Source organism: Leptonychotes weddellii, chromosome 13 (assembly GCF_054177405.1).
Source record: "Leptonychotes weddellii isolate Sample4059 chromosome 13, ASM5417740v2, whole genome shotgun sequence".
Classification (NCBI taxonomy): domain Eukaryota; kingdom Metazoa; phylum Chordata; class Mammalia; order Carnivora; family Phocidae; genus Leptonychotes; species Leptonychotes weddellii.
Window position 1 is genome coordinate 70657453 of NC_138381.1, and position 15421 is coordinate 70672873.

General features: G+C 39.4%; 1 protein-coding gene across 4 annotated transcripts in view; it reads left to right on the top strand.

The window, feature by feature from the left end:
* The window catches only part of MED13L (mediator complex subunit 13L), a 302766-nt gene that overhangs the window by 271265 nt on the left and 16080 nt on the right, over window positions 1–15421 (top strand). For all 4 annotated transcript variants that reach the window (XM_081802120.1, XM_081802121.1, XM_081802122.1 and 1 more), the window contains 8 exons: window positions 490–713; window positions 2775–2967; window positions 3644–4070; window positions 4622–4841; window positions 6055–6243; window positions 10552–10775; window positions 10970–11112; window positions 14068–14226. In XM_081802120.1, coding sequence (XP_081658246.1) covers window positions 490–713; window positions 2775–2967; window positions 3644–4070; window positions 4622–4841; window positions 6055–6243; window positions 10552–10775; window positions 10970–11112; window positions 14068–14226 — 1779 coding nt within the window. The remainder of the gene's footprint in view (window positions 1–489; window positions 714–2774; window positions 2968–3643; window positions 4071–4621; window positions 4842–6054; window positions 6244–10551; window positions 10776–10969; window positions 11113–14067; window positions 14227–15421) is intronic.

Genomic DNA, 15421 nt, shown 5'->3' on the forward strand with positions numbered 1-15421 from the left:
TAATCTTTTTTCTTTCCTAAAGGCAGTTTGGAGTTCAGTTTTCTAAGCATCTTTGGCAGAATCCACGTCAATGAGGAAAATAATCCTTAAATAGAGTATTCATTAGATTTTCCTCATCTTCCTGATCCTCATTGTACTTCCATCTGGATGAACTTCTGAACTAGTTCTGTCAACTTCTTCCTAGTCAGGATTATAATGCTTAATTTAAAGGAAATGATGTAGTGCTGCTTGGAAAACTAACTTTAACTTGTTCTAATCTGCCCTCTGATCTTATTGGACCTTTCTAAGCGCGTTCTGACTCACTGAAATGAGGTTCTTCATTGGGGGTCATGTAATTAGAGGATTTGAAGAATACTTTTGAGTGATCCTGTCAACCTACGAGGAAATTTCTGATGCCAGAATTAAGACTAATGCAGCAAGAACTTCTAAGTTGTCCAGGTTGTGGGAAACAGACTTGCAAGCACCTTTCTAACTGCCTTATTGTTACAGGTTCAGAAGAATCTCCTGAGCCGTTGCCCATTCCCACTCTGCTGGTAGGCTATGACAAAGACTTCCTCACCATCTCACCATTCTCTTTGCCATTTTGGGAGAGGCTGTTGTTGGACCCATATGGGGGCCACCGTGATGTTGCCTATATTGTGGTGTGTCCAGAAAATGAGGCCTTGCTCGAAGGAGCCAAAACTTTTTTCAGGGACTTGAGCGCCGTATATGAGGTGAGAATGACATGAAAATCATTTTTGTGATTTGAGTCCTCAGATTGTTTCTAGCTATGACTAAATTTTAAAGAACAAGTATCTTCAAGGTAGATCTCAAAGAAAATTTGCCAATAGTTGGAGGATAAAGGAGAGAATTAAATTGGCAAGTTTTCCTGGAAGTTAATTGCTTTCCCCTCTTGGCTTTACATTTTGTTAGATTTAGAAGACTTTGCTCTGCCAGCCTTACCACACATCTTACAATTCTGTCAGCTGTTTTTTTCCTCATTTATGTGCTTGAGTTTAAAAGTTTTGCTTACCAGGGGGTGTTCTGGCTGTTCAGAAGGTGACCTTTACCAAAAGAAAGCACATCTCTTTGGAGGGGGGGGGTCCTGAAAACAGTATAAAAATGTTTACCTTGAAGATTTTTGAATCAAAAGATAAATTTAATGAATCATGTCCCTGTTGTGTATTTAACACTACATTCATCTTAATACTAAAATTTTGATACAGATTAATAATGTAATAACCATAATAATTTAAAAGCCGGTAGATCATTTTATCTATTTAGTACACAAATTACTGTTACTATTGAAAAATTAGAATCATGAGTATCTCTGAAGGGTAAGTGCCACATTTTTTCTGCCAAAATATATGTACACTAAATTCTTCGTATCTTATACTTCTAATATCTTTATTTTTGGCAAGATTAAATGAAATTAGTATTTATGAAGAACTGTTACAGGCATATTATAAACATTACAAAAGTGTTTGTTAAAGAAGATGCCAAGTAGAATTTCTAAAATATTTCATAACGGAACATTCACTATCTGGAAATGGATGGGCACACATGAAATAGCAAACTTACGTGTTGCTACAAAGAAGTGAGGAGATGCTAATGTATGAGGTAATAGCATCAGTTAAGCCCCTAAAGGAACCCTTAGATACAGTAATTTCTGTACAGTGCCTGGCCCATGGATGTGTAATGCTATTAAATCATAAGGACCATAACACAGAAAACTTGTCTAAGCGATTTTTTTAAAGCCCAGCTCTTCTCTTGCATGAAACTTTGAAATGAGTTACAAAACATAAAAGCATTGCTGGATCTTTTTAGAGCCTAATGACTTTACTAGGATTGCTCATTTGGCGGTAGTACACACCTGGTTAAGAAGAGTGTGTGCTAGGGCGCGCGCCTGGGTGGCTCAGTCGGTTAAGCGACTGCCTTCGGCTCAGGTCATGATCCTGGAGTCCCGGGATCAAGTCCCGCATCGGGCTCCCTGCTCGGCAGGGAGTCTGCTTCTCCCTCTGACCCTCCTTCCTCTCATGCTCTCTGTCTCAAATAAATAAATAAAATCTTTAAAAAAAAAAAAAAAAAGAGTGTGTGCTAGAGAACTTTGTAGGGGCTTGGTAAGCCTTCATTTATCACCTCTAATAAGGGATAATGTGGGCTCTCCTGTTGGTGAATAGATAGTTAAGTAGCTTATTTTTTGCAGGTGTATTATATTAATTCTTTGCCGTAAGTACCCATTTAATGTTCTGGAGATTAAGAACAGAATCTCATTGTGCTTAAAACAACTGTTTACTTTTAAAAAGTGATCAGCATATCCACTGATTCAGTGGCCTCTGCTATTGGTGATCTCCAAATGTAACAGTGTAACAGATGGCCCATAAAATTTTAATGTTATCTTATGGGAAAACATTATGAGTAGGGATTACTTAAGAGGTTTTAGTGGACATATGTCTCAGTCAGCCTTAGTAAGCAGGAATCTGGTTAATTCTTTATTTGACCATTAGCAGTCAGGTAGTGCTCAGCGATCTTCCCTTGTATGGGAGGAATTGGCTGGGGTGAAGAAACATTTATTTTTCTTTAGAGGGTCTAGGCCAGTTTTTGGAGAGACGGATAGCAGTCTCAGCATACATTATAATTACCAGAAAGGACCAGCGTATAATGTTGGTTTGGTTGCTTGTGTTAATGCTAAAAGAAAAAAAAAAAAGCAAAATACTTCCATGTGGATGATAGTTTTCCCCACTGACGGCAGGAGTGGTTCCTATTGTAAATAATGATCTTGCTTGTGGTATCAGATGTGTAGGCTTGGGCAGCACAAGCCCATCTGCAAAGTGCTACGAGATGGAATCATGCGCGTGGGAAAGACCGTGGCCCAGAAGCTGACTGACGAGCTTGTGAGCGAGTGGTTCAACCAGCCATGGAGCAGTGAGGAGAATGACAATCATTCCAGACTCAAACTTTATGCGCAAGTTTGCCGCCATCACCTAGGTAAATGGGAATTTATTTGGCTAAGTAGAATCTGAGAAGTAAAATAGCAAATTGTCCCCCTTTGGGAAGCAGCATTATGCTACTTTCGTCTCAGGTAATGTTAGTGTTCCATTACTGTGTTTATTTAGGTCTAATTTCTGTGTTCTAGGTCGTTAAATGCTAATTTTTATGTGCACACACATTCTTCAAAAGCAATTTAAAGTTGCCTGAAGAAGTCATATCTCATTTACTCCACATTTTGAAAACTTAGCAGCAGGACTTGGTATTAACTGCTTAAGTTTAACTGACATTCCCAAGAGAATCTTGGAGGTTTTTAAAGCTCAGGACACAGAGGAGCCTGGAATACCGCGGTGGCGATAGAATAGATGGCCTCTCCGTTTTCAGTGCAGGCAGGCAGAGTCAGTCTGAAAGGGAAATGTTACAAGGGATTAATTTTCTTTTTTTTTTTCAAATAAGCCTCTTCACCAGAATTTATAAAAAGTAGCTTCGTGTTCATCTCCATGTTTGCAGAATATGGAAGCATATATTCAAGTGTGGAGATAGCATTTTGGGTGTCATAATCAGAGTACTGCAGCCTGAAAGCATAATTTTAAAAAAAGTGGCCATTCTGAATTTCTGATTCAGTCCGACACTGCAGAACATCACTGATGTCACCTCTCTGCACGTCCTCTTTCAGCACCTTATCTAGCCACTCTGCAGCTCGATAGCAGCTTGTTGATACCACCTAAGTACCAGTCCCCACCAGCAGCAGCACAGGGACAAGCTACACCTGGGAACGCTGGGCCTCTAGCTTCAAATTCAGGATCAGCAGCACCCTCAACTGGCAGTGCATTCAATCCCACCTCGAACAGCAGTGCTGGGAACCCTGCAGCAAGTAGCTCCGCATCTGGTTCCTCTGTGCCACCCGTCTCATCATCTGCCCCTGCTCCCGTTATTAACCAGATCAGCACTACCTCTTCTTCAGGATTCAGTGCTAGTGTTGGAGGGCAGAACCCCAGCACTGGGGCCAGTTCTGCAGATAGAACGCAAGGGAACATAGGCTGTGGTGGAGACACTGAGCCTGGGCAGAGCTCCTCTCAGCCCTCTCAGGATGGACAAGAAAGGTATGTTGTTTGCCGACTGAGACGAGTGGCTTTAGCTTGGACTCCTTACTTACTCTTCTGCGTGCAGCTGTCCCCCTCAACCTCATGAATCTCTCTATCTAGTGAAGTGCTCTGTTTCTCTTCTTCCCAAAAGGAAGTAACAACTGTCAGTCCGTTGCTTCAGTGTTAAGAAATTTGAGACTTCTTATAAACTTATTAGCTTCGTAGTAAGTTTTACTGATAATTCTATTACTGTGTGAACAGAATATATGGATAATAGCACTAGTAAGCCATTGCCACTAACATTAATAGTATTATAAAACATCTTTTTAGAATATGGCCCCAGGAAAAAGAGGGAGTGGAAAAAGAGATCTCCCATTTAAAGGAGCATATTGTCATTTCCCACCTGTCTTGGTACTAACTGGCTTGGTTTGCTTTCATTTTGGTAATACACATATTGATGTTATATTTAATCTGTAATCATTGTCCAGGGGGTCGGTGTGCGCTGGAACTGGTTTATTTTGTGTGACTTGTATTTATTTTGTGCATCTCATAAGTGGCTCTCTCTGCAGTGTCACAGAACGAGAGAGAATAGGAATTCCCACTGAGCCTGACTCTGCAGACAGCCAGGCCTATCCTCCAGCAGTTGTCATTTACATGGTGGACCCCTTCACTTACACCGCAGATGAAGACTCCACTTCTGGAAACTTTTGGCTGTTGAGTTTGATGCGCTGCTACACAGAGATGCTAGATAATTTACCTGAGCATATGAGAAATTCTTTCATTCTCCAGGTAACTATTTGCAACTTTATTTTTCACTTTTGTTGTTGTTTTTTGTGAAATACAAGTTCATGATTTTTTTTTTAATTGGAAGTACATGAAAGGTATAAAGGAAAAGATACTCATAATTCTACCTTTAGATTAAGTCACCATTGCATAACATTTTGGTGTGTTTCTAGCCTTTTTTGTGTATGTTTGTTTACAGAGTTGCAGTCATACTTTTAGTATAATTTTTATTCTCTAATACTTAACATTATTCATGAATACTTTTCCATGTTGTTTAAAATTCTTACAAGCAGCATTTGTAAGGAGTGCATGTTCTCCATATTTAATTATTACTGTACAGATATTTAATTTGTTTCTAAATTTTGCTATTATAAATAAAGCTGTAATAAATAAACATCTTTATAATCCCTTTTTCACACTTCAGGTCATTCTTAGATATAGTACTGATAAATAATACCAGATTCCTTTCCAGAAAAGTTACGTTTATTTGCATTCCCTTCATTGAGCAGTGAGTGTGCGTCTTTCACTACCGCCTTGCCAGCTTTATACAGTGTAATAATTTTACAAGATTTTGATAACAGGTGAAGAATGATACCTTGGGTGTTTGGGTTTTGTTTTACTGTCACTTTCACTAAAGCCATCTTACAGAATTAAAACACTGAGATTAAAGTTACCAGAATAGGTTGTTGATTGTTTTTCATCATGAAGTTTGTGTCTCACATCCTTAGACAATAATTCCAAAGTTACCACGCACACTACGTGTATATATGATAAAAAGGAGAACTACATTAAGAAGCAAGTTTTAACATTTTGGAGCATGGCAACAATAAATTGACACTTTATCCCTAAAAAAGGAACAGGGTGATTTCTAAGTGACTGTAACTTGACCAACAAGTTGACATATTTTCTTCAGTTGTTGGTGTATCTTTAGAATAGAGGGTTTTTTGTCATCTAAGGAATTGAGTTAAATTATGTAAATTGTATATACATATATGTATTATATTTGCTTTAATTTGATTTGCAGCAATCTCTGCATCCCGTGTGGGGCCCGAAATCACAGCCCCGAGATCGAGAGTTGCATGCTCCACTGACTGAGCCAGGCAGGCGCCCCTTACCTATGTTAAAACTAAAGCTCCTGCCCTCTTTGGGCACAGAATTGGTGCCATTTCACTTTCCAAGCGCAGCAGGTCTCAGCGTCTGGTTGTGTTTGTGCGTGTAGATCGTGCCTTGCCAGTACATGCTGCAGACAATGAAGGACGAGCAGGTGTTCTACATTCAGTGCTTGAAGTCCATGGCGTTTTCCGTGTACTGTCAGTGCCGGCGACCGCTGCCCACGCAGATCCACATTAAGTCCCTCACGGGGTTCGGGCCTGCCGCCAGCATCGAGATGACCCTCAAGAACCCAGAGGTAGGTGGTAGCACAGCAGAAACTGCCCCGAGAGTGCTTTTATCCTAGAGAGTTGGCAGCTGGGGGCCTTCGGCCTTTGTTAACACTGGGAGGTTTCTCTGATCCTTAGTTTAAAATAGAGGAGGTACTTCTCTAAACTTGTGAGATTTCTTGAGAAAAGAGGCAAGCAAAGTCTCGGTGTTTCTGGATGTAGGACCTCAGGCACCAATATACCCATCACCTTTACTTACTGATGTTGGACTTGCCTCTGTTTATTTTGTTTTCTTATTTTTTGAAGCTAATCTGCTCTTCAGCCACGGACTTTCTTCCTTCCACCCTCTCTTCTCTCCTGGCGCAGCAGCTCTGCCTGTGTTCACTCGGCAGGGGCTCCTCATTTTCCGAGGCGCGTTTTTACAGGGCTTGCTTTCTCTCCCCGTATCTCCGTGCTTCTGCTTTATGAATGAGTGCTTTTTCTCTCCATGTTCTTAAATCTACTTCCCACAAATATGTACCTCTAGAGGAATTTTAAAACACCAAACAAAAGTTGTATATTTTGTTTTACTCGTCATTTTATCCTGAAGATAGGTGAACAGGACAGTGTTTAGAAGTTTCAGAGCTTTCAGAAATCAGTTCCCACAGCTTTCCTTGCATGAAAGTTTACCTGTTAGTAAAAGCCAGCAAACACTTCTTCGCCGTATAAAAGAACTTAAAAACACCAAAACCTGCTGATTTTAGTTGGTAATGTAAGTTTTCCTGGGAAACACAATGAAATGCTTCTCTCTTAGATAAATAAAAACTTAGAAGTGGGAAAAAATTAGGCATGTGGTTAATACCACATTTGTTGTCACTTGATCCAGAAGAAATGGCTCAGCCCACAACCCACATTTATTCTGCAGTTATGTACAGTTTCTGTCTTTGGCAGTTCAGGTTGGTTTATTCTTTGGAGTTTTAATTTTTTCACTTTTGTGAACAGTTCATCTATTTTCTCTGTTAGCTTTTTCTAGAATTTAAAAAAAAAAATTATTTCTACTTGTTTCTTCTTTTGTCTCCAGAAATTGAGTTATTGCCTTTCTTTATAAACGTAGAACTTTTGGGGCGCCTGGGTGGCTCAGTTGGTTGAGCGACTGCCTTCGGCTCAGGTCATGATCCCAGGGTCCTGGGATCGAGTCCCACATCGGGCTCCCGGCTCGGCGGGGAGCCTGCTTCTCCCTCTGACCCTCTCCCCTCTCATGCTGTTTCTCTCTCGCTCGCTCTCTAATAAATAAATAAATAAAATCTTTAAAGAAAAAACGTAGAACTTTTTAGTTCTTTACCTCTTGTGGTTATTCTGCAGTTCAGATGCAGTCATTCCTTATGCGTTGGTAAGAAGTTATCGCAATTTCAAATTATAACTGATAGTGTTCTGCATTTTCATAGAGGGGAGCAAAGGCCGACTACCTGTATTAAGATGTCATGAGGTGGGCGCCTGGGTGGCTCAGTTGGTTGGGCGACTGCCTTCGGCTCAGGTCATGATCCCAGGGTCCTGGGATCGAGTCCCACATTGGGCTCCCGGCGCAGCAGGGAGCCTGCTTCTCCCTCTGACCCTCCCCTCTCTCATGCTGTTTCTCTCTTGCTAGCTCTCTAATAAATAAATAAATAAAATCTTTAAAGAAAAAAAAAAAAGATGTCCTGAGGCATTACCTAAAAGTTTTAAAGTTTATAACGTACTGGCAGAACACACGGTCAATAGTTCCTGAGATAAATGGATGAATCTAGATGAAAATAAATGGCAAAAATAAGCCTTTTTCCCCCTTTTGCTTTGAAACAGGAAGAGAAAGAAATCATTTGACTTTATTAAAAACAAAATCAAATATTAGGAGTATTTCCTGAGGTTTATAAATTTTTACATGTATATGGTAATGGTTAATTGCTAAATGCTGCCGCTCCCCTCAGTCTGCAGCTAGAACAGGGCACTTTCATTCAGTAAATGCAGCCCGGTGTCTGCTGTGTGCCAGGCACTAGGGTAGGTGCTGAGGACGCGGTGGGGAGCCTGACAGCCAGGCCTCTGCATTCGGGAATTCTGAATCTCTACTGCGGCACAGTCTTATGCAAGCGCATTTTACATAAGAAGGAATGGATTTTAGTATATACCGTGCAAGTATTAGAAGAAATCCTGTTGGTGGTGTCACTTTTGTTTTTCATAGAATATCCGGTATCTGAAAAGCAGTTTGGGAATAGTATTTTACTTTGTGATTTATCACAGGCTGTCTATTGCATCTAAGATATTTGACATTTAACCTTTTACTTTTTGCTAAACTTTTCAGGCGGTCTCACCTGGACTGTTTTGTTTTGTTTGAAAGCTTTATTGAGGCATAATTCGCATGTTACAACATTCACCCTTTTAAAAATTGCATAGTTCAGTGGTTTTTAGTTTGTTCACAGAATTGTACAACTATCACTGCTGTCTCGTTTTAGAACATTTTGCCAACCTGGAAAGAAACGCCATACCTATCAGCAGCCACTCATTTCCCCTCCCCCAGCCCTTGACGGCCACTAGTCTACTTTCTGTCTCTATGGAGTTTCCTGTTTTGGACACTTCCTATAAATAGATCATACAATATGTAATCTTTTATGTCTGGCTTCTTTCATTTAGCATGTTTTCAAGGTCCATTCATGTCATAGCATGTATAGTATTTCTTTTTATGGTTAAATGATACTCCACTGGTTGGGTATATACCACATTTTGTTTACTCATTCTTTAGTGGATGGACATTTGGGTTTTTCCACTTTTTAGCTATTGTGAGTAATACTGTTTTGAACATTTGTGCACAAGTGTTTATGTTTAAAATGGTTTCCGTTCTCTTGGTAAATACCTAGGAGTAGACTTTCCAGGTATAGGGAAAATGAATGGGTCGATGATAAGGTTAGCTTTGAAACTTCGAGCACATTATTGAATATCTCTAGCCCTGTATTTTGTATCCCTAAAATGAAGGAATTGGACTAGACTCTTTCTCAGGTCTTTATTTTAGCTTTAAAATTCTGTAATTTCGTTATTACTATTTTTATGCCATAAATCAGTGTATGCTACGTGTACATTTGTATGTATGAATATGTATTCATTCAGGGATCAGCAACTATGTGGGCTCAATCCAGCCTGCTACAGCTTGTGTTGGTATGACCTGGATAAGAATGATTATTACATTTTTAAAAAGAGAAGAATACTCAGAAGAAGAGAGACCCATAAAGCCTAAAATATTTACTGTCTGTCCTTTATGGAAGTGTGCTGACCCCTGCTGTAGGCTATTAAATGTTGAAATGTGTATAATAGCTGTAAAAAAAATGGTGACAACTAAACTTTGTCACAGTTTGTTTAAAATATTTGTCTTAACTGGTAACAGCTAATGCTTTGATTTCTTAAATCACACACACACACTAAAGTATAAATACATACTGAAAAGTACCCAATCATAAGTATACCACTTGATGAATTTTCACTAAACACATCATGTAACAAGCACAAGAAACAAAACCTAAGAAGCACCGAGAAACATCTTTCATGTCCCTTCTAGTCGTTCTATCGGTAATCAGTGTTCTGACTTAACAGAAACATTTCTTGCCTGTTTTTGACTTTCATGTAAATTGAGTCATATAATTGGTATTTTCTGTGTCTGGCTTCTTTTCTCCAGTGTCTAGATTCATCTGTTCTGTTGCAGGTAGTGTAGTTTTGCATGTCTTCGCTGTTTAATATTCTGATTGTATAACTGTAACACAGTTTATCTTCCATTTTACTGGTGATGGGCATTTAGGTTATTTTTTAATTGGAGCTGTTAGGATTAAAACTGTTGTGAACAGTCTTACACCTGCCCTTTGGTAAACATATATGTCCATTGGATTGGGTCACAGGGTATGTATATGTTTGGCTTTAGCAGAGACTGTCACTTTCCCAAAGAGATTGCATCACCAGCAGTGCATGAAAGTTCTAGTTGCTCCACATTCTCACTGATACTTGGTGTTTTCTTTTTTATTTGACATTCTGGTGGGTATGTAGTAGTATCTCATTGTGGTTTTAATTTCTGCTTTCCTGATGACTAACGAAGTGGGGCCAGTTTACTTTCTAAAATAGTAATTTCCTTTTAATAAGGAAACACTGGCTTGATTGGGGTTCCCTAGCTGATGTCACGTAAACACTTCTTGTTTTCTGTCTTATCACTTACTATTTATGTATGTAATACTTCTGGGGGGCAGTCTGTTGTCATTACTCCCTATTGGTTTCAAGTGCTAATTGGGGTTTTGTTGTAAACATTGAGTTGGGTGGCTTTGTGTTGATACTGACTTTTATTTTGATTTCAGCGACCCAGCCCAATCCAGCTTTATTCCCCTCCTTTTATATTGGCCCCAATCAAAGACAAGCAGACGGAGCTGGGAGAGACATTTGGGGAGGCGAGCCAGAAATACAACGTGCTCTTTGTGGGCTACTGTCTGTCTCATGACCAGCGCTGGCTTTTGGCTTCCTGCACTGACCTCCATGGGGAATTATTAGAAACTTGTATTGTAAATATTGCTTTACCAAACAGGTGAGGAGCCTTGGTGTTTATGTTGCATATAAATTGATGCTGTGCCTTTCCTCAGATATGAGTCATTCTGATTTTCCTGTCTAAATGCAGCGGGTGCTGTGTGGGTGGGCTTTTTGGAATTTTCTGGGTTTTGTCTTGCTAAGTGATAACTTTGACTCATTTGGGGACCCCTTGCTCACTTCTTTCTTTTTTAGATCACGGAGGAGTAAAGTATCTGCACGTAAAATTGGACTACAGAAGTTATGGGAGTGGTGCATCGGTATTGTCCAAATGACATCTCTACCCTGGAGAGTTGTAATCGGCCGACTTGGGCGGCTTGGCCATGGGGAGCTTAAAGGTGAGAGATTCCTGAAGCAATCAGTACAGGAAACAAAGGAAAAGGGTTAAGCTAATGTCCCTAACTGAGCTGAGGGAGAAAATTATAAAGTTAGTAGTAAGAATAAAGCAGATTTATATTTTCTGATTCTTTTAAATGTAGTTTTAAGTGCAGTTTTTAAACTTCTCATTATCAACAAAACTGTTTACCAAAGAAAATCTTAAATACTGAACCCCAATATATAAGACAGGAAAAAAGAATGTTTTATTAATATAAAAGTGATAGTAAATTAGAACTTCTAACGTTTATTTATGTACTGAGTCAGTGAGATCAAGTCAGTTTTAACACGAAAATTTAAATGAGAGATTATGGATGATAGTAGAAGTCATATATAAGAATAGACTTCTGTCTCTTTATTTTTGGTGATTGATGTCGTGATGTAGTTTGTATTTATTTTGTGTTGGTGGCACAAGGGCAAGATAATCCTGATTTATAAGGACAAGTAGTTGTAAGTTGGAATGGTCTTTATTCACATTGCCACTGTCTGATAGACTTCAGTCTGGACTCTTAAGAGAGCAGACTTTTTAAGTTGAATCCCCAAATCTACCTACCAACTGCTAATATTTCCCGTCATAAATATAACAGTCACAAAGCACTAAAAGTAACGAACAGCACAGCTGACCACTGGCAGCGGTGTTGCCTGGCTTTGTGCCAAGCTCGTTTGCTGTCTTACTATAGCCACTTTACATGAGCAGTGTGAATAGTTCTAGATTGCCTTTTTTAAAGCCTTACTTAATCAATGACACGTTTATAAAAAGTTCAGTATGTACGCATAGATGGGAGGGTTTTTTTTTTTGTTTTTTTCCCTAACGTCTCCACAAAAGCAAAGCATATGTCACAGATTAGCTTGGTGGTTTTGTGCATTCAAGTGTATTAGAGCAGAGTCAGCAAACTTTCTATGTAAAGGGCCAGGTAATATTTTCAGCTCTGCAGGCCAGCTTGTCACTGTTGCAGCCTCTCAACTCTGCCATTGTAAGGTCAGAGCAGCCACAGACAACACCTAAGTGAATGCATTTGGCTCTGTTCCAATAAAACTTTATTTACAGACCCAAGTGGTGAGCAGGATTTGGCCTGCAGACCATAGTTTGCGGAACCGTTGCATTAGAGTGCATGTATTGTTTCTTTGCATGAAATTTATATCAGGTATTCGTCGAACCTCTGAAATAAAACCCCTGATACAGATACAGCCTACATTGTAGCAAGTGCTCTAGTAAGTTAACATACATTTTGTTACATAAGTATTAAATACAGGTGTTTGCTTAGGAATCTACTGTGTGCAAAAAATTTTTTTACTAATTAAATAAAAAATATTACCCTTTTCATTTATAAGTATGATATTCTTTAAAAATGAATCTTGTATTGGTAGCCTGGAGGCCTGATGCATTAGGGGATTCATCATTTCATTTCTGTCAGAATCCCTATCCCATCTCTTGGTATGCCTTATAGTCACTGTTATCTCTTAAAGGGTTTGAGCTGCTTTTAACCCTTGGGAAAAGTTAGAATATAATAGAAAAGAAGAAGAGAGGATAAAAATGTAGCCTACTAGTCTAGTCACTTGGTGTTTCGGACAATTATTAAGGCCATTGCCTTCCCGTGTGTGTGTGTGTGTGTGTGTGTGTGTGTGTGTGTGTGTGTCAGCAGGGGCACACTCTTCTTATCTCTTAGGTGAAAGGAATAGAAGTGTGACTGATCCCATCAAAAGGTTGAGAGACAATGTACTTTCAAGGGACAGAGACACCGAGAAGAGCCTAGTGTACAGGAAATCAGTTTACCGATCATTTCTTTCCTTTGGGGACCTGAGGTCTGCACCACATTGCATTTCTGTGGAACAGCATCACATGTGAGCCTACAGATTTCAGAGTCGACTGTGTGAATTTTTGTTTTTTATTATCAGAGTATTTGTGATAAAATACAGATACTGCTTTTCCTTTCTTAGATGGTTTTAAATACAAAACTCATGCCTGTTTGATTTTTCTGTGGCTTTTAAAAATACATTCTTCATGTCTTTTATTTCAGCCATTTCAGTTTAAGGTTCTTTAGGAATATGAAATAAGAAACATTTGTTCCTTTCACCTCTTTAAGGGGAGAACAGTGTGTTTGAAAAAACTATGTGAAGGTGGAAACGTGTGGTGGAGTGGCCTTTCCTCAGTGGGACGGTGGGGCGGGACATGGGTAGTGCGTGCTGCTGCAGGAGCATGGCGTGTTCCGTGTGTGTTGGAGGTCAAAGAGAAGACTAAGTACTTTTCCATTGCCAGAGTAACGTAACCCTCTACTGTTCTCTGAGTACACATAGTGCCTTTATGTGGAGGCAATAAACAAATATCAGAAAATTTGTGCCAGCGTTTTAATCTGGAACAATTAGTGTGACATCATTTGGAGCATTTCATTCACACCCATTGTTTATCAGCTCTCTTGGGCCTTCTGAGAAGGGTTCCCCTTATTTCTGCACTGCCTTTCATGGAAACAACCAACCTACAACAGTAAACAGAACTGAGGTTTGCCTCCAACTGTGCATTCTTCTAAAGAAAAGTGCTGATGGGGGTGGGGGGTGGAGGGACAGTGAATGAACCAGACCTGGAGAAAGAGGAGGAGAAGAAAGGATAGAACAGATTGGCCTCATCATCAAAAAAGCATTTGAAGCACCTGAACCTATGTGGGTCTGTGCTGGACTCTCCCAGCTCATTTCAGACATGATTTCAGTTGACAGAATAGTAGGCCTTTGTTTCTTTGTTAATGAAGTGTAAGAGAGGTCAAGTAACATTTTCTTTGTAGCAAGAAAGGGAACCTGTGTAAAGCCTTATTCCCCTTAGGGTCAATCCTGGAAATTCAATTACCAGGCAAATCTGGTAAAACGCTTAAACCTCCTATCAGTATGAATTTCTAAAGACTGTGTATGACTGTGATATTTGATTTCAGATTGGAGTATCCTCCTTGGAGAATGTTCACTACAGACAATCAGCAAACGGCTCAAGGACGTGTGCCGGATGTGTGGAATCTCTGCCGCAGACTCTCCTTCAATCCTTAGTGCCTGCCTGGTTGCCATGGAGCCCCAGGGGTCCTTCGTAGTGATGCCAGGTAAGTCTCTTCTTGTCAGTTTCCTTAATGAGCTGTCACATCAGTTCAGCTCACTCAAACTTAAGTCTACAGACAAGTGTAGAATAGATCTTCATTACCTTTGTGAGAGAAGATTGTACTTAGGGTTCAAAAATGGAAATTTGGTCTCTTCCAAGGGGAGGGGTTTGTGATTTTGTTATCTTTGTTGACCATCATTTGGAAGAGAGCCTAAGACTGAGAGCTCTTAGAGTCATGGCCAGTTACTGTGACCCCAGTTGTTGTTAGTGTATGAGGATCACCCTCCAGAACCCCCTAAAGGGGATACTACTGTTGTGATACATATTTGAATATCCTTTTGAAGACAGATATTTGACAATCTCTAAGCAGCCTCGAGAGGATATTTGAGTCTTTCTGATGTGGTTGAGGATGAATGGTGAGACAAATAGAGAGGTAAAGTAGTTAGTGCAGTATCTGGCCCGGAGTAAGTGCTCAGTAAATGGGAGTGCTAGTGTGTGGATAGCCAAAAGATTGTGGCCACAGAATTTTTAAAAAATTAGCAACTAAGCTATTTTGTAATTTTATAACTAAGCAATTTTCTTTTTTCTTTTTTCTCTCTTAACAGCTTTATTGAAATATAATTTACATGTCTTACAATTCATCAGTGTAAATGTACAGCTCAATTATTTTTAGTAAATTTATATAGTTGTACAGCTATCACCACAGTCCATTTTTTTAAAATTTTTTATTGTTATGTTAATCCCCATACATTACATCATTAATTTTAGATGAAGTGTTCCATGATTCATTGTTTGTGCATAACACCCAGTGCTCCATGCAGAATATGCCCTCCTCAATACCCGTCACCAGGCTAACCCATCCTCCCACCCTGCTTCTTTCTTTAAACCTGGTATCTAATCTCTTCTGGTTTGGGGCTTTATGGCTTACTGCTTATTTTGGTTTTAGCAGGTGTGATCTGGTCACAGGACACTCAGTCAAGTAGGGGAGAGAAGACATATTAAGATATGTAACTAAGAAAACATTATATACAAAACAAGGTTTTGTGAAATAGTTATAGCTATGCTATTATAATTCAGAAGAGAGATTTTTTTTTAAATTTTATTTTTTTATTCTTATGTTAATCCCCATACATTACATCATTAGTTTTAGATGAAGTGTTCCATGATTCATTGTTTGTGCATAACACCCAGTGCTCCAT